The sequence below is a fragment of the Somniosus microcephalus genome, chromosome 14 (assembly GCF_052327205.1).
Source record: "Somniosus microcephalus isolate GS21.2 chromosome 14, FLI_Smic_1.0, whole genome shotgun sequence".
Taxonomy (NCBI): Eukaryota; Metazoa; Chordata; class Chondrichthyes; order Squaliformes; family Somniosidae; genus Somniosus; species Somniosus microcephalus.
In genome coordinates this window covers 88,070,223-88,097,475 of record NC_141000.1, presented here as the reverse complement: position 1 = coordinate 88,097,475, position 27,253 = coordinate 88,070,223, and the positions used below count along the sequence as shown (strand labels likewise).

The 27,253-nt window shown below is 45.3% G+C and overlaps 1 protein-coding gene across 1 annotated transcript in view; it reads right to left on the bottom strand.

The window, feature by feature from the left end:
* LOC147107669 (suppressor of tumorigenicity 14 protein homolog) overlaps positions 1-27,253 on the bottom strand; it is a 91,514-nt gene that overhangs the window by 15,331 nt on the left and 48,930 nt on the right. Inside the window, exons 13-16 of the mRNA XM_086006895.1 lie at positions 25,672-25,779; positions 20,065-20,199; positions 13,837-14,020; positions 56-327 (exon numbers count right to left, since the gene is read on the bottom strand). Of these exons, the coding sequence (XP_085863021.1) occupies positions 56-327; positions 13,837-14,020; positions 20,065-20,199; positions 25,672-25,779 (699 nt within the window). The remainder of the gene's footprint in view (positions 1-55; positions 328-13,836; positions 14,021-20,064; positions 20,200-25,671; positions 25,780-27,253) is intronic.

Genomic DNA, 27,253 nt, shown 5'->3' with positions numbered 1-27,253 from the left:
CATTAAGCACTACTTTCATTTATAGTTTTCAACAGCCTTTTCCAAAGCAACATACCATCTTCTCCTAGGACTCCCCAGCCAGTGACGTAGCAGTTTGCTGTAATACTGAAGACATGAGTAGTGGCGGGTAAGCAGATAGGTTGGATGGAATCACTGAAAAAGACTGGTGTCTTCAGTTCCAACAGTGCAATGTCATAATCTGATGTATATTCATCATATTTGGGATGGGTAACAATTCTCTTAATTGATCTGGTCACTATCCGGGAGTTCATTCTATTCATTAACCTCAAGCCCAGATATGCCGTCCAAGCTGATGAGGTGGAATATCTGTAAGAATAAGGAAATTCTATTACATAATACAGATTTGCTCACCCAATAACTCACTGAATTTATTTAGTGAATAAATAAGCCATACAGATCAGGAAGGTCCCAGGTTTGAATAGGTTTTTGGTGATTAAAAGCAAAATGGGTGACACGTGCTCTATAAATGGTGTTGAATTATCGAAGTGTGAAGTTGAAAGAGATCTTAGAGTATTAGTAGGCATGAGAACTTAACAAGTCTGATCATTGTAAAGCAGCGAATAACTAAGCAAGGAGGAACTATATTGCTAAATCAGGGGTATGCAAGTCAGAGAGTGCTATACTGAAATGACAGCTTTGCACAGACAACACCTTGAGTTCTGGGATTAGTTTTGGTCACAGGGACACACGGAGGCATTAAACCCTGGAAGTAGTGCAGAAAAGAGCCACAAGGCGGATCCATAGGGCTGGATTTTGCCAGACCTGGGGAGGCAGGTTTGGAGGCGGGACTGCCGGGAAAATGGCAGAATTTGGGGGCGGGTGCCCAACCCGCCTCCATGCCATCTTGCCAGGAGGCGGGTAGCCGAACCGCGCCGGGTCCTGCCTCCTCAAGGCGGGAAGGGGATTAATGCCAATTAACTGCCTGTTAACAGATAGTTAACAGGCAGTTTTTTGGCTAATCCCTATTTTGAGCCCTAAAGTGTGGGCTTCCCGACGGCACCGAACCTCGCCAGGGTCAGCGAGGCGGGCCGTCGGAATGCGGGGGTCGAAGGGGCCGAGATGTCCGGTGTGCAGGTGAGTAATGGGTGCATGTGTGCAGAGGTAAGTGTGTGAGGTGTGTAACATTTGCATATTGAATTATCATTGGCCCGCAGGCATCAGTAAGGAATACCTATTATAGTCACATGTGATCACATGCTGAGTTGTCATTGGTCTGCAGGCATCTGTAAGGACTGCTATTGTTTGGAAGACCCAGGCTAGGTGTCCTAACTCCATCTTGTCCCCACTGTGCTGTATGAGTCAGATCATCAGACCTTATGCTTAAATAGAGAGTTAAACTGTAATACTCCGTTGTGCTGCAATTTATTATTTTTGTACAAAGTGTGCAAAACAAGACATGGTGTCAGAACAGTGATTCGAAATGGACATCGTTGGAGCTCCCTTACCTCGAATGAATTGGGAATCTTTGAACTTACATAGAGAATGGAGCAAGTTCAAGCAACACGTGGAGTTAATGTTCCCTTGTCCGTTGAAAAGCAAAGGGGAGGAAGAAAGATGCAGCTACCTACTCCTGTGGATCGGAGAAAAACGGAGAGACATTTTTAACACATGGTCTCTCACCGCGGATAAAGCAAAGTGTGATGAAATATATTCCATTCATCACTGCCTGTTTTCTGTGTCTTGTAACTGCCTGCTTTCTGTGTCTTTTCCCTTCCCCCAGTCCTCATGTATTATGTATTGGAATGTGCTGGAATTGGTTGTGTGCAGGGCTCCGCCCATACCTGGCTCCTTTGTAATCTAAGTCAGTCGGGCATCAGCCTCCTGAAGGAAGACATCTCTTTAGTTTACGTGTTATGTTCTAAGTTAATAAAAGCCTTACTTTTGTCCTGCTAACTTCGAGTCTCGGAATAATTGAGGCACATCACAAAGGTACTGAAAAGTTATTTTGACCGTTTTGAAGCATACGTGATGCCCAAGACAAATACAATATTCGCTAGGTACAAGTTTCAGGAGAAAGTACAAGGAGCTAGTGAGTCGTTTGAACAGTTCGTGACTGAGTTAAAACTACTGGTAAAAGACTGTGCATATACCGATAAAGAGATGGTCAGAGACCGCATCATGTTTGGAATACATTCAGCTAAAGTGAGAGAGAAACTTTTGAATGTTGGGTCCGGGCTAACGCTGGACAAAGCTATGGACATAGCTAGATCGCACGAGATAGCCCAAGCACAGTTGAAAACCATAACCAACAGCTCGTGTGAACAGACAGTGCACGTAGTTAATAGACACACACCAAAGATCACCGCCCAGAGAGCGTGTTTCAGAACAGAAAGAACAGAGAGAGTTCTAAAAATGAGCGACACAGACATAAAACGCTTCAAAAACTGTGGATATTGTGGAAACCAGATGCATGGGGAAAAGGAGTGCTGCCCTGCCAAAGGAAGGCAATGTGCTAAATGTGGTAAACGGAACCACTTTGCTAAAGTTTGCAGGACTGTTTTTGTAATAACAGTACACACAGTGAGTGACAGCCAAATGCCAGATAGAGAGCCAAATGCAGAGGAACCGTTTATTGATTCTGTGTCACAGAAAAAACAGATTTCAGAGACGGAGCAAGCCTTTGCCAATATTGAGATAGGAAAACAGGGCAGAGCTTGGGCTTAACCTAGACACTGGATCTCAGGTTAATGTAATTCCTCTGAGTATCACAGCTTGAAGGATGAGTGTGAGCTACAGCCCACCTCACGCAGACTGACCAGCTATGGGGGTGAGCAGCTCATTGTAAAAGGCACATGCGTGATGAAATGCAAGTACAAAGAAAGCGATATGATGTTGGACTTTTACATTGTTGACACTCGAGCACCTCCAGTGCTAGGTCTAAAGGCATGTTTAGACATGGACCTCGTCAAGCTAGTGCTATCATTGACAGCACCAGTTGAGAAGCAGACAGTCATGGAGGAGTTTGCTGACGTTTTCAAAGGAATCGGACTATTCCCAGCAGCAACCCCTGTGGTTTGCCCACCGAGAAGGATACCCCCTTGCTCTACGTAGTCGCCTGAAGGAGGAGCTGCAGAGCATGGAGAATACAGAAATCATCGTCCGGGAAACAGAACCGACAGAGTGGGTCAACGCGTTAGTAGTGGTTGAGAAACCACGTACAGGCAAGCTCAGAGTCTGTCTCGACCCCAGAGATTTGAACAAGGCTATCAAACGCCCTCACTACCCTCTACCAACGCTAGATGACATCACGCCCAAGCTAGTGGGAGCACGTTACTTCAGTGTAATGGACGCACGATCTGGATACTGGACTATCAAGCTCACGGAAGAGTCATCTAAGCTAACAACGTTCAACACACCATTTGGACGCTACCGATTTCTATGTTTACCATTTGGTCTTATCTCAGCTCAGGATGAATTCCAGCGGAAAATCGACGAAACCTATGAAGGCCTCGATGGAGTAGTCGCAATCGTAGACGACATCCTCATCTATGGCAGGAATAGAGAGGAACATGACGGGAACCTCCGTGCGATGCTACAAAGATCACGGGAGAAAGGTATCCGGCTCAACCCCAAGAAAAGCATAATCGGATCCACCGAGATCAGTTATTTCGGGCATCGCCTCTCAACTGATGGCATTAAGCCGGATCTAGAGAAAATCTCCGCCATCAAGAAGATGGAGCCGCCGAAGAACCGCGCAGAGCTAGAGATAGTACTAGGCATGGTTAACTACTTAGCCAAGTTTGCCCCGGGCCTCTCCGAAATCAACGCACCCATGCGTCAGTTGCTCAAACAATCCAATGAGTTCCTGTGGGACAAACAACATGACACAGCATTTCAGAAAATGAAAGACCTAATCACCAGAGAACCAGGACCAGTTCTTGCCTACTTCGACCCCAACAAAGAGCTCAGACTACAAGTGGACGCGTCAAAGTACGGACTAGGCGCAGTATTACTGCAAGAAGGAAAGCCCATCGGCTACGCTTCCAGATCTCTCACAGTGAGATCAACTATGCTCAAATCGAGAAAGAGCTATATGCAATTCTGTTTGGATGTAAGTGTTTCCACCAGTACGTCTATGGCTGACAAGTCATTGTGGAATCCGACCACAAGCCCCTCGAGTCAATCATGAGGAAACCACTAGCCGCAACCCCACCAAGGCTACAGAGAATGATCCTTCAGCTATAGAAGTACGACTTCACAATCATTCACCATCCAGGCAGACATTCCAGTCGCAGACACGCTCTCCAGAAAGTCTCTTCGCTACCAGGGCAGCAGCCTCAGTGAAGGCATGGATGTGCAGGTGCACATGATGTACAACAGCTTACCTGTGAGTGACTCAAAACTGAAGGAGATCCGAGCAGGAACAGAGAAAGATGCACAACTCACACTGCTGAGCAAAGTCATACATGAAGGATGGCCTGAGGAAAGGAGGAAATGCCCTCAGAGCATATCTGAATTCTGGAACCACAGAGACGAACTGTCACAAATCAACGGAATCGTCTTCAATGGGGAGAAAATCATCATTCCTACCAGTCTCAGAGAAGAGATGTTGACAAAAATTCATGCTGGACATATGGGCATGGAAAAATGCAAACAAAGAGCACGTGACATTATGTTTTGGCCTGGAATGTGCAAACAAATTGAGGACATTGTCGGAAAATGTTCCATTTGTCTAAAACGCCGCCCGTCAAATGTCAAAGAGCCCATGATACCTCACCGTATCCCAGACAGGCCCTGGCAGGTCGCGGCAACGGATCTGTTCACATGGAACAACGAGGACTACATAGTGGCTGTTGATTACTACAGCAGATTTTTTGAACTGGACAAGCTTCACAGCACCACATCTGCAGCTGTGATCCACAAGCTAAAGGCAGCCTTTGCCAGGCATGGCATTGTAGAGACTTTAGTCTCAGACAATGGCCCCCAATACAAAAGAGTTTGAGTCGTTTGCCAAGGCATGGAATTTCACACGTCACATTAAGCCCACATTACCCTCAAAGTAATGGCCTTGCTGAAAAAACTGTCCAGATTGCAAAAACACTCATAGACGAGCCAAAGCGGACAAAAGAGACCCCTACATCAGTCTCCTTGAGTACCGCAACACTCCGGTTAACAACTTCAAGTCACCAGCACAGCTGTTGATGAGCCGCAGACTTCGCTCAATCCTTCCAAGCACCAACCAGCAGCTGCAGCCAGAGGTCGTCAGCTGCAAGCAAGTGCATGCAAAATGTGTACAGAGACAGCAACACCAAAAGAGATACTATGACAGGTCAGCTAGACTACTGCCACCTCTGCACAATGGAGAATCCGTCAGAATCCAGGAGCATGACTACTGGAAGCCAACAGTCGTCATCCAGCCAGCTGACACTGAGCGATCGTATTACGTCCGCACCCCAGAAGGACAGGTGTACCGCCACAATCGCAGGCACCTCCTGAACACCAAGGAACAACACCGTCATTCCGACGAGAGGATCAGTTCAACAGAGTGTGATGAACAGAGCAATACACAAAACACATCATACTTACCTGAACCTAAACCTGAACCTGATTTGTTGACCGATTCAGGAGCATGCTCAGTTCCATACCACACAAGGTCGGGACGAGAGGTCAAGCCTAGAGTTATCCTTGACTTGTGAACTGTCAAAGGGTGTAGGCGGATTGCTGCCCTAAAAAAAACTGTACATCGTTATTGAAACGTTGAGATGTTTTCAGCGCTAGTTAAATGCTGAGTTTACTTATGTGTTTATGCTACCGAGAACATTATGTAGAAGAAAGGTTTAAAAATAATGCATAACATTTTTCTTTTAAAAGAAAGGGGATGTAACATTTGCATATTGAATTATCATTGGCCCGCAGGCATCAGTAAGGAATACCTATTATATTCACATGTGATCACATGCTGAGTTGTCATTGGCCTGCAGGCATCTGTAAGGACTGCTATTGTTTGGAAGACCCAGGCTAGGGGTCCTAACTCCATCTTGTCCCCACTGTGCTGTATGAGTCAGATCATCAGACCGTATGCTTAAATAAAGAGTTAATTAAACTGTAATACTCCGTTGTGCTGCAATTTATTATTTTTGTACAAAGTGTGCAAAACAAGACAAGGTGTGTGTAAATTGTTTTAATAAGTTTTACTTACCTTTACTTCTTCCTGCAGGCTTCCTCCCGTCAGCTCTCGGGAGTCCCTCAGCTCACCGGCACAGAAAGCAGAATGGCCGCTAAACTGTCAAAAGCTGCAGCCTTCTGCTTTCTGGTCAGGAAGGCTTTCTAATTGAATCTTGAGTAAAGACACAACTTAGAAGACAGATTGTCAGTGTTTGACAGCTTCACAGAGCTGTCAAATGATGACATTTCATCTGTCAAAAGCTCTTGACAGATGAAACGGCACTCGTTGACGTCACCTGTAACTGGCTTTCCCTTAATTGGCCTGCTAAGCCCGCTGGCGGGCTTAACAAGGTCAATCAAAGGAAAATAGCGTGGGCTGGCCACAAGTCGATGAAGGCGGGTCTAAAACCCATCAAGTGGGAGCCCCGCCTCCAAAAGCTCCCCATTGACAAAATCCAGCCCTTAGTATCAGAGGATTGAGCCAGAAAAAGAAACTTGGCCTTTCAGCCCTGAAATGAGGCGATTTAGAAGGGACCCCATAGATATATATTAAACAGTACAGAAAAGGTAAAACTGGAGTACAACTAAAAGCTAAACTTTGATTGTAGGAAAAGGCAGCACAGGTTCAAATGGTGAATGGTAAATTTAGAAACATAGGATCAGAAGTAAGTCATTCTGGAGGCAAAAAAATCTTAGGAATATTTAAGGGAGAATTGAATACTATAATAGAGAATTTCATTTTTTTTAAGATGTGATTTCTGCTGGGATGGTAGAAGGGTGCAACAACGGATTTCAGTACCCCTAGTTAAGGCTCCTGGTCCTGATTACTCTCTCTTAGGCAGTCCCTTGGAACCGAGGATGACTTGCTTCCACATTAAAAATGAGTCCCCGGGTGACTGATGAGTCCAATGCGGGACCTACAGTCTCTGTCACAGGTGGGGCGGACGGTGGTTGAAGGGGCGGGTGGGTGGGGTGCTTGAGTTGACGTGCGCTCCTTACGCTGTTTGCGCTTGGCTTCCGCTTGCTCCCGGCAAAGAGACTCGAGGTGTTCGGCGCCTTCCCGGATGCTTCTCCTCCACTTTGTGCGGTCTTGGGCCAAGGATTCCCAGGTGTCGGTGGGGATGTTGCACTTTTTCAAGGAGGCTTTGAGGGTGTCCTTGAAGCATTTCCTCTGCCCACCTGGGGCTCTCTTGCCGTGTCAGAGCTCCGAGTAGAGTGCTTGTTTTGGGAGTCTCGTATCGGGCATATGGACGATGTGACCCGTCCATCGGAGCTGATCAAGCGTGGTGAAAGCTTCGATGCCGGGTATGTTGGCCTGAGCGAGAACACTGACGTTGGTGCGCCTATCCCACCAATGGATTTGCAGGATCTTGCGGAGGCAGCGTTGGTGGTACCTCTCCAGTGCATTGAGGTGCCTGCTGTACATGGTCCATGTCTCTGAGGCATACAGCAGGGCGGGTATCACTACTGCTCTGTAGACCATGAGCTTGGTGCCGGGTTTGAGGTCCTGGTCTTCAAGCACTCTCTTCCTCAGGCGACCGAAGGCTGCACTGGCACACTGAAGGCGGTGTTGGACTTCGTCATCGACGTCTGTCCTTGTTGACAGTAGGCTCCCGAGGTATGGAAAGTGGTCCACGTTGTCCAAGGCCTCATTGTGGATTTTGATAATCGGGGGGGCAATACTGTGTGGCGGGGGCAGGTTTGTCTTATGGATGGTTAGTGTAAGGCCCATGCTCTCGTATGCTTCGGTGAAGGTGTTGACGATGGTTTGGAGTTCGACCTCTGAGTGCGCGCAGACACAAGCATCGTCTGCGTACTGTAATTCGACGAAAGAGGATGAGACGACCTTGGATCTGGACTGGAGGCGACAGAGGTTGAACAGTTTCCCGTTTGTTCTGTAAATTAGCTCCACTCCAGCGGGGAGCTTACTGAGGGGTGAGGTGGAGCATTGCAGCACGGAAGATCGAGAAGAGCGTTGGTGTGGTGACACAGCCTTGCTTGACCCCGGTCCGTATGTGGTTTGGGTCTGTGGGGGAAGCATTGGTCAGGATCACGGCTTGCATGTCGTCGTGAAGCAGGCGGAGGATGGTGACAAACTCTTGAGGGCAGCCGAATTTGAGGACGACACTCCATAATCCCTCCCTCCCTGATTACGAGTCTCTTCGCTGGGAGCAAGCGCAAGGAGTGTACGTCAACCCAAGCACCCCGCCCACCTGCCCCTTCAACCACCGTGACAGAGACTGTAGGTCCCGCATTGGACTCATCAGTCACCTGAGAATTCATTTTTAATGTGGAAGCAAGTCATCCTCGGTTACGAGGTACTGCCTAAGAAGACTCCCTGATTACAATCAACAACAACAACAACTTCTATTTATATAGCGCCTTTAACGTAGTGAAACGTCCCAAGGCACTGCACAGGAGTATTTTACGACAAAAAATTTGACACTGAGCCACATAAGAATAAATTAGGGCAGGTCAAAGAGGTAGGTTTTAAGGAGCGTCTTAAAGGAGGAAAGAGAGGTAGCACGGTGGAGAAGTTGAGGCAGGGAATTCCAGAGCTTAGGTCCCAGGCAACCGAAGGCACGGCCACCAAAGTTGAGTGATTATAATCAGGGATGCTCAAGAGGGGAGAATTAGAGGAGCGCAGATATCTCGGGGGGTTGTGGGGCTGAAGGAGATTACAGAGATAGGAAGGGGCGAGGTCATGGAGGGATTTGAAAACAAGGATGAGAATTTTGAAATCAACGCACTGCTTAACCAGGAGCCAGTGTAGGTCAGCAAGCACAGGGGTGATGGGTGAACAGGACTTGGTGCGAGTTAGGAGACGGGCAGCCGAGTTTTGGATGACCTCATGTTTACGTAGGGTGGAAAGTGGGAGGCCAGCCAGGAGTGCGCTGAAATTGTCAAATCTAGAGGTAACGAAGGCATGGATGAGTCACAGAGTCATAAGGCAGGATTTTCATTGGGCCATGGAGGCGGGTTTGGAGGCGTGTGGGGGGTTAAAATTTCGAAATCGGGCGGCACGAACCCATCTCGCCCCCAACCCACCTCCATGCCAGTTTCAAAGGAGGCAGGTACCCGACCCGCACTGGGACCCGCCTCCCCGAGGCAGGAAGGGGATTAGTGGCAATTAACTGCATGTTAACAGGTAGTTAACAGGCAGTTTTTTGCCTAATCCCTATTTTCATTCTTGAAGTGTGGGATTCCCGAAGGCTCCAAACCACGCCAAGTTAGCAAGGCAGGCCGTCGGGCTGAAGGGCTTGGAGGGTTCGAGATGTCCGGTGTTCAGGTGAGTGATGAGTGCATGAGTGCAGAGGTAAGTGTGTTTAAAGAAGTTTTACTTACCTTTACAGCCTTCCTTCCTTCAGGTCTCGGGAGTCCTTCATCTCACCGGCACAGAAAGCAGAATGGCCGCGAGCTGTCAAAAACTGCAGCATTCAGCTTTCTGTTCCGGAGTGATCTCTAAATCATCCTGAGAGGAAGGAATTAACTTGGAGTACAGATTGTCAGTGTTTGACAGCTTCAAAGAGCTGTCGAACGCTGATATTTCATCTGTCAAAAGGTCTTGACAGATGAAATGTCACTCTGTGATGTCACCTGTTGCCGGGTGGTTCTTAATTGGCCTGCTGAGCCCACTGGGCGGGCTCAACAAGGTCAATCAAGTACAAATCGCGCGGGTTGGCCACAACTCGATGGAGGCGGGACTACAACCCCGAAAGTTGCAGTCCCGCCTCCTACCCGCCTCCTCAATGAAAATCCAGCTCATAGAGTCATAATGGCACAGAAGGAGGCCATTCGGCCCATCGAGCTAATGCCGGCTCTCTGTAGAGCAATACAGTTAGTCCCATTCCCCCGCTGTAGCCCTGCAAGTTTATTTCCCTCAAGTGCCTATCCAGTCTCCCCTTGAAAATATTGAGTGTCCGCTTCCATCACTTCTGTCGACAGCGAGTTCCAGGTCCTGACCAATCGCTGCGCAGAAACGTTTTTCCTCACATCCCCCCTATATCTCTTGCCCAAAATCTTAAATCTGTGTCCCCTAGTCCTTGTACCATCAACTAGTGGGAACAGCCTTTCCCTGTCTAGCCTATCCAAACCCGTCATAATCTTGTACACATCTATCAAATCACCCCTCAACCTCCTTTGCTCTAATGAAAACAAATCCAGCATCTTAAACCTGTCCTTGTAGCTAAGATCCCCCATCCCCAGAACCATTCTGGTAAATCTCCTCTGCACCCTCTCAAGAGCCTTCACATCCTTCCTAAAGTGTGGTGACCAGAACTGGACGCAATACTCCAGTTGTGGCCTAACCAGCGCTTTATAAAGGTTCAGCATAACTTCTTTACTTTTGTACTCAATGCCTCTATTTATGAAGCCCAAGATCCCATATGCTTTGCTAACCACTCTCTCAATATGTCCCGCCACCTTTAGGGATTTATGCACATTAACTCCCAGGTCCCTCTGTCCCTGCACACGCTTTAAAACTGTGCCATTAAGTGTATATTGCCTCTCCCTGTTCCTTCTGCCAAAATGCATCACCTCACACTTCTCTATATTAAATTCCATCTGCCACTTGTCTGCCCATTCTGCTAGCCTTTCTATGACCTGTTGCAGTTGATTAGTATCATCCTCACTGTTTGCCATACCCCCAAGTTTGATGTCATCGGGAAATTTAGAAATTCTACTTTGTATTCCAATATCCAGGTCATTTATATATATATCAAAAAAAGCTGTGGCCCCAGCACTGACCCTTGGGGAACACCGCTGTCTACCATCCTCCAGTCTGAAAAACTGCCAATTACCACAACTCGCTGTTTCCTGTCCTTAAGCCAATTCCTTATCCAAGCTGCCACTGACCCACCTATTCCATGAGCCTCAATTTTGTTAACTAGCCTTCTATGTGGTACTTTGTCAAACGTCTTACTAAAATCCATGTGGAGAACATCCACTGCATTCCCTTCATTGATCCTCCCTGTTACTTCATCAAAAAATTCAATTAGATTCGTCAAACATGTGTTGACAAATCCGTGTTGGCTCTCCTTAATTAGCTTAAACCTCTCCAAGTGCCGGGCGATGTTACGGAGGTGGAAGTAGGCGGTCTCAGTTATGCTGCAGATATGTGGTCAGAAGCTCATTTCAGGGTCAAATATGACACCAAGGTTGCAAACAGTGTGGTTCAGCCTCAGACAGATGTTAGGGAGAGGGATGGAGTCAGTGGCTAGGGAACGGAGTTTGTGGTGGGGACCGAAAACAATGGCTTCGGTCTTCCCAATATTTAATTGGAGTAAATTTTTGCTCATCCAGAACTGTGGGGGTGATTTTCTCAATGGGGAGCTTTTGGAGGCGGGACTCCCACCTGTCGGGTTTTAGTCCCGCCTCCATCGATTTGTGGCCAACCCACGCTACTTTCCCTTGATTGACCCAGCTGGCTTAGCAGGCCAATTAAGGGAAAGCCGGTTGCACAGAACGTCAATGTATGACGTTTCATCTGTCAAAAATTCAAGACCTCTTCAACCTTCTTTCTTTTACAGAAATTAGATGGTTGTTGCATCTGAGAATGCAATGGCCATCTCTCATCTGCAGGACTGATGTTCGAGACTCTCCGCATACAAACCGACTGAAGCCTGCAGAAAGAAACAGAGGTAAGTACACTTTTAAAAACACTTTGTACTAACCTCAGATACTCACCTCTACACTCTTGCACCCATCACTTACCTTCACACCACACTTTTGCACCCCCCCGACCCCCGCAGACCCAGTACTCGCCTCGCTGAGCTGGCGGGTTTTGGAGCCTTCGGGAAGCCCGCACTTGAGGGCAAAAAGGGGATACTCTTATTTTCTGCCTGTTAACTACCTGTTAACAGGCAGTTAATAGGTTTTAATCCCTTTCCGCCTCCAAGGAGACAGGACCTGGCGCGGGATGGCTACCCGCCTCCTAGGAAGATGGCATGGGGGCGGGTTGGACACCCACCCCCAAATTCTGCCATTTTCCTGGCAGTCCTGCCTCCATACCCGCCTCCCCAGGGCTGGCAAAATTGCCCCCTGTATGTCGGACAAGCAGTTTGACAATTTAGAGACCGTGGAGGGGTCGAGAGAAGTGGTGGTGAGGTAGAGCTGAGTGTCGTCAGCGTACAGGTAGAAACTGACGCTGTGTTTTCGGATGATGTCACCAAGGGGCAACACGTAGATGAGGAGGGGGCCAAGGGTAGATCCTTGGGGGACTCCAGAGGTAACAATGCGGGAGCGGGAAGAGAAGCCATTGCAGGTGATTCTCTGGTTACGATTAGATAGATAAGAATGGACCTCGAATATCCCACGACCCTTGCCGGAAACGTGTGCGTATGGACATCAATGAGAATAGGATTGGGCTTGAGTGAGATATGCCCCACAATCGAATAGCCTGCTAACACTCATCATCAAGGCTCAGACACAAATAATGCCACTTGGGCAAGGTACTGGAAGGTGACTGACATCACAGACCTAATGTCATCAAGTAGTCAGTGGATTTCAAGAGAGCAGGAAAGGGTTGAAAATTGAAACAAAAGGAAAGCGGAAAAAAATAAAATAGGTCATAAACATCCAGTTTTATATATATATATATATAGCTGGACTACAAAAGTGTATACTTACAAGTACACTTAAAGCTTAAGTCACACAACTAAACTGAAATGTACAGTCACAGGTAGATTGACATTTTGGATGGCTAAGAACAGGACTGAAGGCTGTATGAATAGTTCAGACACTGGGGGAAGAATTCCTTTTGTGGTACATGTAGCAAATCATATTGGGTGAAAAGGAAATTGGGAGGGATATAAAACATGCAGCTGATTTGTTATCACCCGTTTTCCGCTAGCGCCAAAGACCCATTTCACCCCAGTGGTTCCTGTTCTGCTGGAACAATGAGAATTTCTCATTCGTAGAATATAACTCATTGGGGATGAATATAATTTAATGCTTCAATTAACCTTTGGTCATTGTTCTGTTGTCTGTATAAACAGCAGAATAGTTCATAATTAAGTGTTAAAAATATTCTAAAAATATGGGTAAAAGGGTAAAAATTCTGCTGCTCCCACTTCTGGCACACCAGGAAACTGGGCATCCCCGGCCCATTATTTTCCATTCATTAAAGTTAATGGACAGAAGATCATGGGCTGGGAATGCACAGTTTCTCAATACGCACTCCTGGTGGGAACCAGAAGCAGGCGCAGCAAAACCTTCACCCTTAAAATGGAAAATGAACAGTTGCATCAAAATAATGAACTTCTAGCACATTCTTGCTAAATTAGGGGTAGGCTGGAGGATTCACAGACTTCTCTTTAAATGTATCCTACCTTCAATTTATAAAATAATAGTGATACAGCACAGGAGGCCATTCAGCTCATCGTGCCTGTGCTAGCTAGACAGTACACTGAAATACTATTATGTGTACTTTAACTGGTATTACACCTTTTAATGCTTCTAGCTTTTGACATTCTTGTATTAAAATACGGATTAAAAAAGTAAACTTTTATCTTTTATTTGAATTTGAGCACTTCTGGCATTAATGTTTTATTAATCCAGCTTCCTAAATTACCATTAAACCACAAGAATTACTGATCAGTGGGCTCCATATTTTAAATTAGAAACAAATAATTTATGAAACAAAATATTTTCTGAAAAGAACCTTTGCAGCTCTTACAAATTCGGGATGATAATGATCATATTCCTACATACCGTATAGAGTCGGAGTCTTGGAAGCAATGGCCAGCTGAAACAAGCCAACGATTTGAAACAATGGATGCCCCACATATATGTCCATACATTCCCATCTGCAGACTAGCTTGCCAAGGCCATTTCCCATTCTTGGCATCTTCACCCCCAACTATTTTTGTTTTCTTGGTTGGGCTTCTTCCACATCCTGAAACAGATTTGGAGACTTATATTTTCTGTTTGCATTACATTTCACCAATTTACAGACCTCTGCTTGGCAGTGTTCTTCATGCTCACCACATTTAATGGTGCACAGGGTACGTACATTGATCCATAGAATAAAATAGCATTACATTCCACCAATTTAACTGAATCAAAACAAAACAAGTTGAGGCCAATTCATTAAATATACAAGAAGGAGTTAGATATATTTCTTAAGGCTAAAGGGATCAAGGGATATGGGGAGAAAGCAGGGACAGGGTACTGAATTTGGATGATCAGCCATAATCTCATTAAGTGGCAGAACAGGCTCGAGGGGCCGAATGGCCTACTCCTGCTCCAATCTTCTATGTTTCTAAGTAAAAAATAACCCCTTTTATATCACGTGCAATTTCTGATTCGATTTCAGGCTAATAAAGCTAAAGAAAAAGTGTAATACAGGTTTGTTTATATATCTTTGCCATTGTAGTTAATAATAATCAAGAAATTGGCTAAGGACTGGGGAAGATCTAATACCGGAGTAGACTATCCTGATACATATTTAGCACGTAGCAGTACTGGCCTAGAGCCGTAAATAAAACCTACACTACAACTAGGAAACTGCACAAAAATGTTACTCCCCATCAGGTCAATAGTGGGCTTATAATGGGCCGAGACCTGTGACCCTATGCTGGGGATACAGAACCTGTAAATACAACTAATGCACAAGGACTATGGGGATGAATTTCCACAAGTGTTCTCATGCTTGTCTGCTGTATCTTTGGCGGGTGAGCCACAGAAACCCTGGAAAAATGGAGTAAACACCGTTTGTGCTGTTTTCCCAGGATTTCTGTGGCTCTTCCACTGAAGTTACAGTGAATGAGCGGGAGAACCCTCTCGGAAATTCACCCCGATTCCTCTAATATTAACTCATATTATGCAAAACATGCAGAAAATGTACTATTTTGTACATAAGAGATTAGCGTGTAAAATTAAGGCACATGGGATTGGGGGCAAGGTATTGACTTGGATAGAGAACTGGTTGGCAGACAGAAAGCAAAGAGTTGGAATAAACGTCTCTTTTTCCGAGTGGCAGGTAGTGACTAGTGGGGTACCGCAGGGATCGGTCCTTGGACCCCAGCTATTCACAATATATATTAATGATCTGGACAAGGGAACTAGATGTAGTATCTCCAAGTTTGCAGATGACACAAAGCTGGGTGGGCATGTGTGCTGTGAGGAGGATGCCGAGAAACTCCAGTATGATTTGGACAGGTTGGGTGATTGGGCAGAAGCATGGCAGATGCAATATAACGTGGATAAATGCGAGGTTATCCACTTTGGTGTCAAAAACAGGAAGGCAGATTATTATCTAAATGGCAATAGATTGGGAGAAGGGGAAGTGCAACGAGACCTGGGCGTCCTTGTGCACCAGTCGCTGAAAGTAAGCATGCAGGTGCAGCAGGTGGTTAAGAAGGCAAATGGTATGTTGGCCTTCGTAGCGAGAGGGTTTGAGTACAGGAACAAGGATGTCTTGCTGCAGTTGTACAGGGCCTTGGTGAGGCCACATCTTGAGTATTGTGTGCAGTTTTGGTCACCTTATCTGAGGAAGGATGTTCTTGCCATGGAAGGAGTGCAGCGAAGATTCACCAGGCTGATACCTGAGTTGGCAGGAATGACGTATGAGGAGAGATTGGGTCAATTGGGCTTATACTCGCTGGAGTTTAGAAGAATGAGAGGGGATCTCATCGAAACTTATAAAATTCTAACAGGACTAGACAGACTAGATGCTGGAAGGATGTTCCCGATGGTCGGGGAGTCCAGAATCAGGGGTCACAATCTAAGGATAAGGGGTAAGCCATTTAGGACAGAGATGAGGAGGAATTTCTTCACCCAGAGAGTGGTGAACCTGTGGAATTCTCTGCCAAAGAAGGCAGTGGAGGCCAATTCATTAAATATATTCAAGAAGGAGTTAGATATATTTCTTAAGGCTAAAGGGATCAAGGGATATGGAGAGAAGGCAGGAACAGGGTACTGAATTTGGATGATCAGCCATGATCTCATTGAATGGCGGAGCAGGCTCGAGGGGCCGAATGGCCTACTCCTGCTCCTATCTTCTATGTTTCTATGTCATCAGTTTCACGCCCATTTATAGTTTACACCTCTGCTCTGACTGCCCTCTTGCTGTTGTGATACTGAAAAATCTTTTACTGTTATGCTCAAGTTCAGCTGCTATGCTTTTTCTAGGTCTCTCATTGCCTCTCTGATCAACTTTTCAACATATTTCTGCAATTTCTTTTACTCATCCCAGTGAGCCCCTTCACCTTTCTCCCTACAGGATCCATTTAGAGTCATGCGTGTTTAATCTGAACTTGTTGCTTTTGCGAATGTATCCTCCAAGCTCCGCACTATACCTTTAAAAATGTGGCATTTGTCTTCTACTGAAGTGTTGCTGAACAACCTCCCAATTTATTCGCATTAGTTGTTCCTTCGTTTCATATAATTTACCCCTTTCAAAGTTATGTATCTGGCTGCTAATGCTGGGTATTTCAGACTCCCAAAACATTAACGTTCTGTGGCTGCTGTCCATCTGGAGTGCTACAGCTTCCATTTCCTTTTTGGAGCCATCCCCTTGTTAAATCTAGTTCCTTACAGTCTATGACCGATCCCTGTAGTGTGGTGGTAGAGCCATAGAGTGGTGATATTGGGGGACTTTAATTACCCAAATATCGATTGGGATAATGCTAGGGTAAAGGGAAAGGAAGGGGGAGGAATTTTGAAATGTGTTCAGGAGAATTTCCTTGACCGGTATGTTCCTGGCCCAACTAGGAAGGAGGCATTGCTGGATCTGGTGCTGGGGAATGAGGTGGGCCAGGTCGGCCAAGTGTCTGTGGGAGAACACTTGGGTACGTGTGATCATCGTATCATAAGATTTAGATTAGCAATGGAGAGGAGCAAGGAACAATCTAGAGTGGAACTTCTAAACTGGTTAGGGCTAACTTCAATGGGATGCGAAAGGATCTAGCCAGGGTAAAATGGAACCAAAGACTGGCAGGAAAAACTGTAACAGAACAATGGGTGATCTTTAAGGAGGAGATGTTCCAAGTACAGGCTAGGTACATTCCAACAAGAGGGAAAGGTAAGGGAACCAAAGCAAGGGCTCCTTGGATGACAAGGGAGATAGAGAAGAAGATGAAACAAAAAAAAGAGGGTGTATGACCAAATACAATAAGTTGAGAGGGGAAGTGAAGAGGAAAAGAAGATTGGCAAAGAGAGAATGAGAGTAGAATGGCGGTTAACATAAAAGGGAACCCATTTAAACAGTAAGCAGGTAGTAAGAGGTCGGGTGGGGCCTATTAGAGACAAAGAAGGTGATATATATGCTTAGAGGTGCAGGGCAAGGCTAGAATACTCAATGAGTACTTTGTATCAGTGTTTACTAAGGAGGTGGATGCTAACAAAATATCGGTAGAAGTGGAAAAAGTAGAAGCAATGGAAGGGGTGAAAATTGATAGACAGGATGTACTGGAAAGGCTGGATATGCTTAGAGTGGATAAGTTGCTTGGTCCAGATGGCTTGCATCCCAGGTTGCTAAGGGAAGTGGGGAGGAGATAACGGAAGGGCTTGCCATAATCTTCCAATCGTCCCTAGATGCGGGGGAGGTGCCTGAGGATTGGAAAGTGGCAAATGTGACACCATTGTTCAAGAAAGGGTGTAAGGACAATCCTAGTAACTACAGGCTGGTCAGTTTAACATCAGTGGTGGGTAAAGTTTTAGAAACAGTAATCACAGTTTTAAAGCGTGTGCAGGGACAGCGGGATCTAGGAGTTAATGTGCATAGGTCCCTGAAGGTGGCAGGACATATTGAGAGAGTGGTTAGCAAAGCATATGGGATCTTGGGCTTCATAAATAGAGGTATTGAGTACAAAAGCAGAGAGATTATGCTGAACCTTTATAAAGCGCTGGTTAGGCCACAACTGGAGTATTGCGTCCCGTTCTGGTCACCACACTTTAGGAAGGATGTGAAGGCCCTTGAGAGGGTGCAGAGGAGATTTACCAGAATGGTTCTGGGGATGGGGGATCTTAGCTACAAGGACAGGTTGGAGAAGCTGGATTTGTTTTCATCAGAGCAAAGGAGGTTGAGGGGTGATTTGATAGATGTGTACAAGATTATGACGGATTTGGATAGGCTAGACAGAGAAACGCTGTTCCCACTAGTTGATGGTACAAGGACTAGGGGACACAGATTTAAGGTTTTGGGTAAGAGATACAGGGAGGATGTGAGGAAAAGCTTTTTTATGCAAGGAGTGGTGAGGATCTGGAATTTGCTACTGATGGAAGTGGTGGAAGCGGAGACACTCAATGTTTTCAAGGGGAGACTGGATAAGCACTTGTGGGAAATAAACTTGCAGGGCTACGGGGATAGAGCGGTGGAGTGGGACTAACTGGATTGCTCTGCAGTGAGCCGGCGTGGACTCGATGGGCTGAATGGCCTCCTTCTGTGCTGTTATGACTCTATTACTCTAGGGGAAAAATTCAGTTGTTTGTGCCTCCCGTTAGCACCTTAAGAGGGCGCTAATGGGGCGCAAAGCAACTAGCGCCCGGGCGCAGCGATGTTTGCGCCGCTCGCGAAATTAACTAGACATTTTGCGGCGGCGCTAAACACTACCGCCACGATCTCCTTCGCCGGCAGATTGTGACGTCAGTCGAGTGCGCGACGCCCCGTTAGCGCCCCGGACCGGAAATTGAGTGTCGCCCCCTGCCTTACCGCCTGCCGCTAGCAACGACAGGTTGAGGGGAGCGTTATGCTGTCAGAAAGGGACTAGGGGAGCGCTATCTAAAGGTGACCGCTTCCTGCCTTTTTTTGTCGGTGACATTTTTGCACCACGCATTCTGAGAGAGAGAGACTTCTGGAGAAATTCAACGCTGTGTGAAGGAGTTTTGAGTACTGAGCAGCACTTTGCAGGTTTATTTTGATTGGCCCTTCCTTGCTTCGCCAGCGCTCTGAGGTAGCGCCTCGCTCCTCGGCCTTTGCGCCATAAGACAGGTGTGAAGCGCCTGATTTAGCGCTCCAATCACCTCCAGGGGCGATAAAAGTCAAGTTTGCTGTCGGAGGCGATAATTAGCGCGAGGCGCTAAACTCTGCGCACGGCCGATAATGGCGCCCCAAACGGGGCGATACTGAATTTTTCCCCGTGACTCTACATGGCCTCAAAGCAATGATCCATCTGTTCAATCCCAGATAGTCAGTAGTTGGAGGGAGCATTGTATGGCATTATTTTAGTTCAGACGGGTGTTTATAACTGGCTTTTTCCATAGTGTTTTATTCATATTATCCCCAATGATCTATGTACAGCATGTTAAACAACCAGGTGAGGGTAACACAGCCATTTGTTCCAGGTTGTGGAAATCAAAATGGCAGTCCTTACTCACCTTACTCTTTAGAAAAAGTAAAAGTTGCTTTATAATCTTAAAGAACAGTATCATCTATTCCTAACAGTTTAGGTAAGAACCACAGCCATTCTGACTTTACTGAAGCAGTTGTACCCCTTGGGTTTTGGCTTTAAAGAATGTAAATTTCATAATCTCCGAAGTTGGATCTAAAGTCTAAATTAACCAGGCCTCCAAGTCCTTAATATAACTTATCTCAAAAGGGGTGCAAATAGTATGGTGTTATTTCAAAGTGGTATGTAAAGTACTGTTCATCCTGCTTACACCCCATTTAGACTTGTAAACTAGCAGTAAATGTACATCTAAATCAGTTAAGATTATTTTGCAATGTTAATAACATATGCATTAAAGCATTGCTACAAAATTCCTCCAGCTGCTACTGTAATATTTAAAATAAAAGGTTAATGCTTTTGCTAAACTACTACCAGGATTGCACAGATAAAATTCATGGCATAAAAGAAACCATTTTGGGTAGCATACTGAAGACATTCTCTACAGGTATTATTCACTACAGGGGGGAATAAAAATATATCCAACAAAAATGTGACCTGATGTGTGATCATGTCTTGCTGTGTACCATATCCACATTTTACCTCAACATACCACAGCCTGATTCATCTGATCCATCCAAGCAGTCTCTTTTCCCATCACATTCTGGGTTAACCTTGTTCAGACATTTCCCATTATGGCACTTATATGATGACGAGGAGCAGCCTTTATGCACTGAAGGAAAGATGGCTGGAGGGAAATTGCACCGTTCAAAGAATTACTACACAAAAGGTACTTTTCATGAAATACAAAACTTGTGTGCAGAGCTTTCATAGGGGCATCCCAGCATCACTCACAAACTCCCCAAATACAGGAAAAATATTGGTCACTTATAAATTGCTGGCGATATAAATGAAATGAAAACACAGTTCAATAGCTACATCTACTGGGACACTCAGAAACATCAGCCAGAGGGAAAAACCTTAAATCTGCCTGAAAGTAAAATGCACCTTTTTTAGCATCACAGAAAGGTTCCTGCTCTCCAACGTTCCATGAATACTTCTATAATTCAAGAAAACTAACTTTTCTGCCATTTATCATTTGTATAGTAATTGATAACCTAGTTGTGAGTAAACCAGAGCATTTAGTCCTAACTACACGATAACTTTCTACTCTACCTGCCAGTTTAAAATACTGGAGCCTTTGGCTGCAGTCAGCCAATAACACTCTCTTACACCACCCCATCAGCAGTTCACTTGCACACAGTATCAGCAATCTTCATGCTCATATAAGAACCTACGCATTTGTACAGAAATTAGAATATTAAGTCTACTGCAAAAATAATTATTCATGTGACTTACACCTGTCAATACACCCTTTGCTGGATGTGTTTTTTTCACCCCCTTTGAGACACCCTGTACATTTTTCCATTAACATTTAGGAAAATACTTGGAGAATATTAACTGTGTTCCTTGTACAAAGCAAATTAAAGTATCTATACTGTGGGGTGGAATTTGGTCCCAGCCAACTCATTTACAAACAAAACAAAAAAGACTTGCATTTATATAGCACCTTTCATGACCTCAGGGTCTCAGTGTAACATCTCATCTGAAAGATGGCAGCTCCGACAGTGCAACACTCCCTCAGTACTGCACTGAAGTGTCAGCCTAAATTATGGCTGACATTATTCATTCTGTGGTCAGCTTTAGGTCAATCCAGTTCACTTTATATATTTTTTATCTGACTGAGCTAAATGTCCAAAAACAGGCTCAAAAAGGTATTTTTATGCCCCAACAAGCATCCCGTTGGATCAGCTGTTCTCATAGAATCATAGAATGGTTACAGCACAGAAGGAGGCCAATCGGCCTATCGAGCCCGTGCCAGCTCTCTGCAAGAGCACTTCAGCTAGTCTCACACCCCCACCCTTTCCCCGTAGCCCTGTGAATTTTTTTCCTTCAGGTACTTCTCCAATTCCCTTTTGAAAGCCATGATTCAGTCTGCCTCCACCACCCTTTCAGACAGTGCATTCCAGATCCTAACCACTCGCTGCGTAAAAAAGTTTTTCCTCATGTCGCCTTTGGTTCTTTTGCCAATCACCTTAAATCTGTGTCTTCTGGTCCTCGACCCTTCCACCAATGGGAACAGTTTCTCTCTAACTACTCTGTCTAGACCCCTCAAGATTTTGAATACCTCTATCAAATCTCCCCTCAACCTTCTCTGCTCTAAGGAAACAACCCCAGCTTCCCTAGTCTATCCACGTAACTGAAGTCCCTCATCCCTGGAATAATTCTCGTAAATCTTTTCTGCACCCTCTCTGAGGCCTTCGCATCCTTCCTAAAGTGCGGTGCTGAGAATTGGACACAATACTCCAGTTGAGGCCGAAGCAGTGTTTTATAAAGGTTCATCATAACTTCCTTGCTTTTGTAGTCTATGCCTCTATTTATGAAGCCCAGTATCCCATATGCTTTTTTAACCACTTTCTCAACCTGCCCTGCCACCTTCAATGATTTGTGCACATATACCCCCAGGTCTCTCTGTTCATGCACCCACTTTAGGATTCTACCCTTTAGTTTATATTGCTTCTCCTCATTCTTCCTACTAAAATGTATCACTTTGAACAATTATGCATTAAATTTCATCTGCCACATGTCCACTCATTTCACCAGCCTGTCTATGTCCTCTTGAAGTCTATCACTATCCTCCTCACTGTTCACTATACTTACAAGTTTTGCGTCATCTGCAAATTTTGAAATTGTGCCCTGTACACCCAAGTCCAAGTCATTAATATATATCAAGAAAAGCAGTGGTCCTAGTACCAATCCCTGGGGAACACCTTCCTCCAGTCCGAGAAACAACCGTTCACCACTACTCTCTGTTTCCTGTCACTTAGCCAATTTCATATCCATGCTGCCACTGTCCCTTTTATTCCATGGGTTTCAACTTTGCTGACAAGCGTATTATGTGGTACTTTATCAAACGCCTTTTGGAAATCCATATACTCCATGTCAACCACATTGCCCTCATCAACCCTCTCTGTTACCTCATCGAAAAACACGATCAAGTTGGTTAAACACAATGGCCTAGAAATTCATTAAGGCGCTGCCAGCTTTGCGCCCAGTTAACGCCTAAAGAGAGATTTTGCGGCAGAAATGAGTTTGCGCAGATATTCAGCGCAGCGGTATTGGCGGCGGTAGCCGTTAGCGCTGCGCCGGCACCGATGACGTCATCGGTGTGCGCAGTGCCCCGGTTCCGCCCCGAAACCGGCCCGATCCCCATATTTAGTTGTGGCCGCCTCCTCCGAAGCGGCCGCAAACAGCGACCAGAAAACGGGGCCGTCCTGCTGCCTTAGTGGGGCGCTTTAAAGCGGAAGGTGCGGCCGGCCGCTTTTTCGGCGGCCGCCTGCCCGCACCTCCTTCCCCGGCCTCCTCCACCACCACCCTCCCGGCATTGCCGGCTGCTTTCCGCGAGCCCGGCACTTCTCCGTGGTGCCGGGCTCATTTGCCGGCACTATCCAGCGGCGATCTCCCCGTGGCAGGCAGCTCCCCCTTAAGAGGAGGAGGCCTGCAGTACCGCAGCCTGCCGCTCCGCAGCGGCTGGCGCAGCGGCACCAAGAGCGCTGATATTCAGTGTCAGCGCCCCAAGCGGAGACGGGCACACCCTGGTATAGCGCCCGGTTCCGAATTGGGGCGCTAACAATGAATATCTGACGATCGCTATAGGCTTCCCGCCCAGCGCTAACTTTTGGGCGCTAGCCAGCTGGCGGGGCCATAGTGAATTTCTAGGCCAATTTGCCTTCAACAAATCCATAATTCCTTAATTAATCCATACTTATCCAAGGGACTGTTAACTTTGTCCCTGATTATCGTTTCTAAAAGCTTCCCCACTACCGAGGTTAAACTGACTGGCCTAGTTGCTGGGTTTATCCTTACACCCTTTTTTGAACAAGGATGTAACATTTGCAATTCTCCAGTCCTCTGGCACCACCCCCATATCTAAGGAGGATTGGAAGATTATGGCCAGTACCTCGCAATTTCCTCCTTAACCTCCCTCAGCATCCTGGTGACTTATCAACTTTTAAGTACAGCCAGCCTTTCTCATACCTCCTCTTTATCAATTTTTATCTCATCCAGTATCTCCACTACCTCCTCTTTCACCATGACTTTGGCAGCATCTTCTTCCTTGCTGAAGACAGATGCAAAGTACTCATTTAGTACCTCAGCCATGCCATCTGCCTCCATGTGTAGGTGTCCTATTTGGTCCCTAATCGGCTCCACCCCTCCTTTTACTACCCGTTTATACTATTTATATGCCTATAGAAGACTTTTTAATTCCCTTTTATGTTAGCTGCCAATCTATTCTCATACTCTTTTTTTGCCCCTTATTTGCTTTTTCACTTCCCCTCTGAACTTTCTATATTCAGCTGACTCTCACTTATATTCTCAACCTGACATCTGTCATACGCGCTCTTTTTCTGCTTTATCTTACTCTCTATCTCTTTTGTCATCCAGGGAGCTCTGACTTTAGTTGCCCTGCCTTTCCCCCTCATGGGAATGTACCTCGACTGTACCCGAACCATCTCCTCTTTAAAGGCCCATTGTTCGTTACAGTTTTGCCTGCCAATCTTTGATTCCAATTTACCCAGGCAGATCCGTTCTCAACCCAATGAAATTTGCCTGCCTCCAATTAAGTATTTTTACTCCAGATTGCTCCCTGTCCTTTTCCATAGCTAATCTAAACCTTATGATACTGTGATCACTGTTCCCTAAATAGTCACCTACTGACACTTGCTCCACCTCAATCCCCAGAACCAGATCTAGCAATGCCTCCTTCCTCGTTGGGCCAGAAACATACTGATCAAGAAAGTTCTCCTGAACACACTTCAGAAATTCTTCCCCTTCTCTGCCCTTAACACTATTACTATCCCAGTCTATATTAGGATAGTTGAAGTCCCTCATTATTACTACTCTATAGTTCTGTAATTTCCCTGCAAATTTGCTCCTCTATATCTTTCCCATTAGTTGGTCGCCTATTGAATACACCTAGTAGTGTAATGGCACCTCTATTATTTCTTAACTCTAACCAAATAGATTCTGTCATTGACCCCTCCAGGACATCCTCCCTCTCCAGCACTGTAACATTCTCCTTAACCAATACTGCCACCCACCTCCTTTTTTTCCTTCCCTAAACATCTTATATCCAGGAATATTGAAAAACCCAATCCTGCCCTTTTTTGAATCAGGTCTCCGTTATCGCCAGGACATCATATTCCCATGTGGCTAATTGCGCCTGCAGCTCACCAACCTTATTTACCAACATCATGCCACACTAAGAAGATTACCAGACCATCTCAGACCCCTGACCAGAATCTGATTAATTGGTGCACTATAAATTACTTTTAAATGGTTTATGTCCATGCTAATATGAACCTGTGCAGCAGGCAATAATATTTATCTGGTTTATCAAACAATAGTATGTTAAAAAGTTGTTGAGTTTTTTCTTGCAAGGTTGCTTTACATTACTCTTATGTGTCAGCTCATATTTTTTCTTTAAGTATTTTTAGTATAAAAAGTTAACAAATTCTTTCATCTCTTAAATACAAATTATAGTTATCATTAATATCTGTATGATGATCTACATTCCCAATAAGTTATAATTAGGTTAGGTTTTATGTAAAAATGTAGCTGTTGGACTGAGATTCCCATATAGCTGATAGCATTCAGTCTACTCTACTGCCTTGCCTTAAAATGTCATCACTTTACTCACAAACTAAATCCTCTGTCAATTATTTGGATGACAATGTGTTGTGTTGTGCAGAAATGTAAAATTGCAACTGCAAGATTCTGTTGCTTTTTAGTCCACTGCATTCCGGGTAACAGTCCACATGGACATCATAGACTAGAAATTATTGTTTGTGATATTCACGTACAAAGATTATTACCTTTGTCTGTTAAGTTCATGAACAGCAATGCTCAGGCTCCATATAGTTTGTAGTTTCTATAGAACTATCACTGCTGGTGACTGATGCTGAGAAAAGCTTATCCATGAAATCTAAATCACAAGGTCTGTCTCGTTAAAAGTTTCACAAAAAATCATATTTGTTATACAGGAAATTAGCATATCTCAAAGATTTATTGGCCAACTTATGAATACATTGAAGCAGGTGATTTCTAAGAAATATTATAATAAAACAGGAACATGAAAGTTGAATTTATAAGCATTTACCTGCTCTTGTACAGTTTAGTTCATCGCTTTCATCTCCACAATCATTTATTCCATCACAAACAGATCCACGGAGAATGCAGTTTCCACTTGGGCATGTGAAATAACAGTCTGCAATTTTATCAAAAACAAATGACAGCCAACTTGTTAGCACTAGCAATGGCATAATTGGAAATCAATAAACAAGACCAAAATAAGCCCAAATTATTAAGAGTTGACTTGCTCATCTTAATGAATTATTACATGAAATCTTGAGAGTATTGTCAATTTACTGAAGTCAATGGGAATAAAAACTGGGAGAGATGTGAAACAGGCTGCCAACTCGCTCGCACAGGTTTTACACTATCGCACCAAGTCAAGATCTACCCATTAGGGTGTAGATAAAAAGGTGAGAGTGCAGATAGAAAAGGCTATTAAAAAGGCAAATGTAGCAGCATTGAATATAGAAAGTTTAATATAGAAATGTTGTTTGATTTGTGCAATACATTGCTTGGGCCACAGCTGGAATGCAGCGTGCAGTTCTAGGAACCCCATTACAGGAAGAATACAGTGACGATTCAATAGAATTATACCAGGAATGAAGGGTTATAGTTGTGAAGGTTTGAAAAATTGGGGCTTTTGCAGAATCATAGAATGGTTACAGCACAGAAGGAGGCCATTCAGCCCATCGAGCCTGTGCCAGGATATTCCAAAGCACTTCACAACCAATGAATTATTTTTTAAGTGCAGTCTCTATTGTAATGTGGGCAGACACGGCAGGCCATGTGCTCAGCAAGATCCCAGCAACAGCAAGCAATAAATGACCAGTTTTATTGATGTTGTTTGAGGGATAAATATTGGCCCAGGACACTGCGGAAACCCCCCACTCTGCTTTGCATAGTGGCCGTGGGATCTTTTACATCCACGAGAGGGCAGACGGAACCTCGGTTTAACGTCTCATCCGAAAGATGGCTCCTCCGACAGTGCAGCACTCCCTCAGTACTGCCTCTCCGACAGTGCAGTGCTCCCTCAGTACTGCCCCTCCGACAGTGCAGCGCTCCCTCAGTATTGCTCCTCCGACAGTGCAGCGCTCCCTCAGCACTGTCCCTCCGACAGTGCAGCCCACACTCGGGAACCCACACTGCCACCAAACTGCAGGGGGGTCCCAGGCACAGCAAGGCAAGAGGGAATGCAGCTTCGATGGGTCGTGTACATATGAAATGGCAATCTGACGAATGTCAGCTCATTCTTGGCTTCTTTTGAAGAGGACGACACTCACTGTTTCTCCCTCCACGCTCCAGGTTGCGGGTCAATGCTGGGGTTACTGTCTGACGGGCATCAGGGACAGTACATCTCCCAGGGGTCACTGGACAGTGATCAGGAGCAGGGACCCTGGCTGATTTCCCCTCTCTCTAATTAGGTGGGATCTAATAGAGGTTTACAAAATTATGAAAAACTTTGAGACAATAAACAGATATTAATTCTTTTGACTGGTTGGCAAGTTGGTAGCAAAAGGGGCAAAGACCAAATTATCACTAGAATAAAGGGCAAATTTAGAAAAAAATGTTTTCACACAAAGGGTTTGTGATGAAATATGTCATTCATC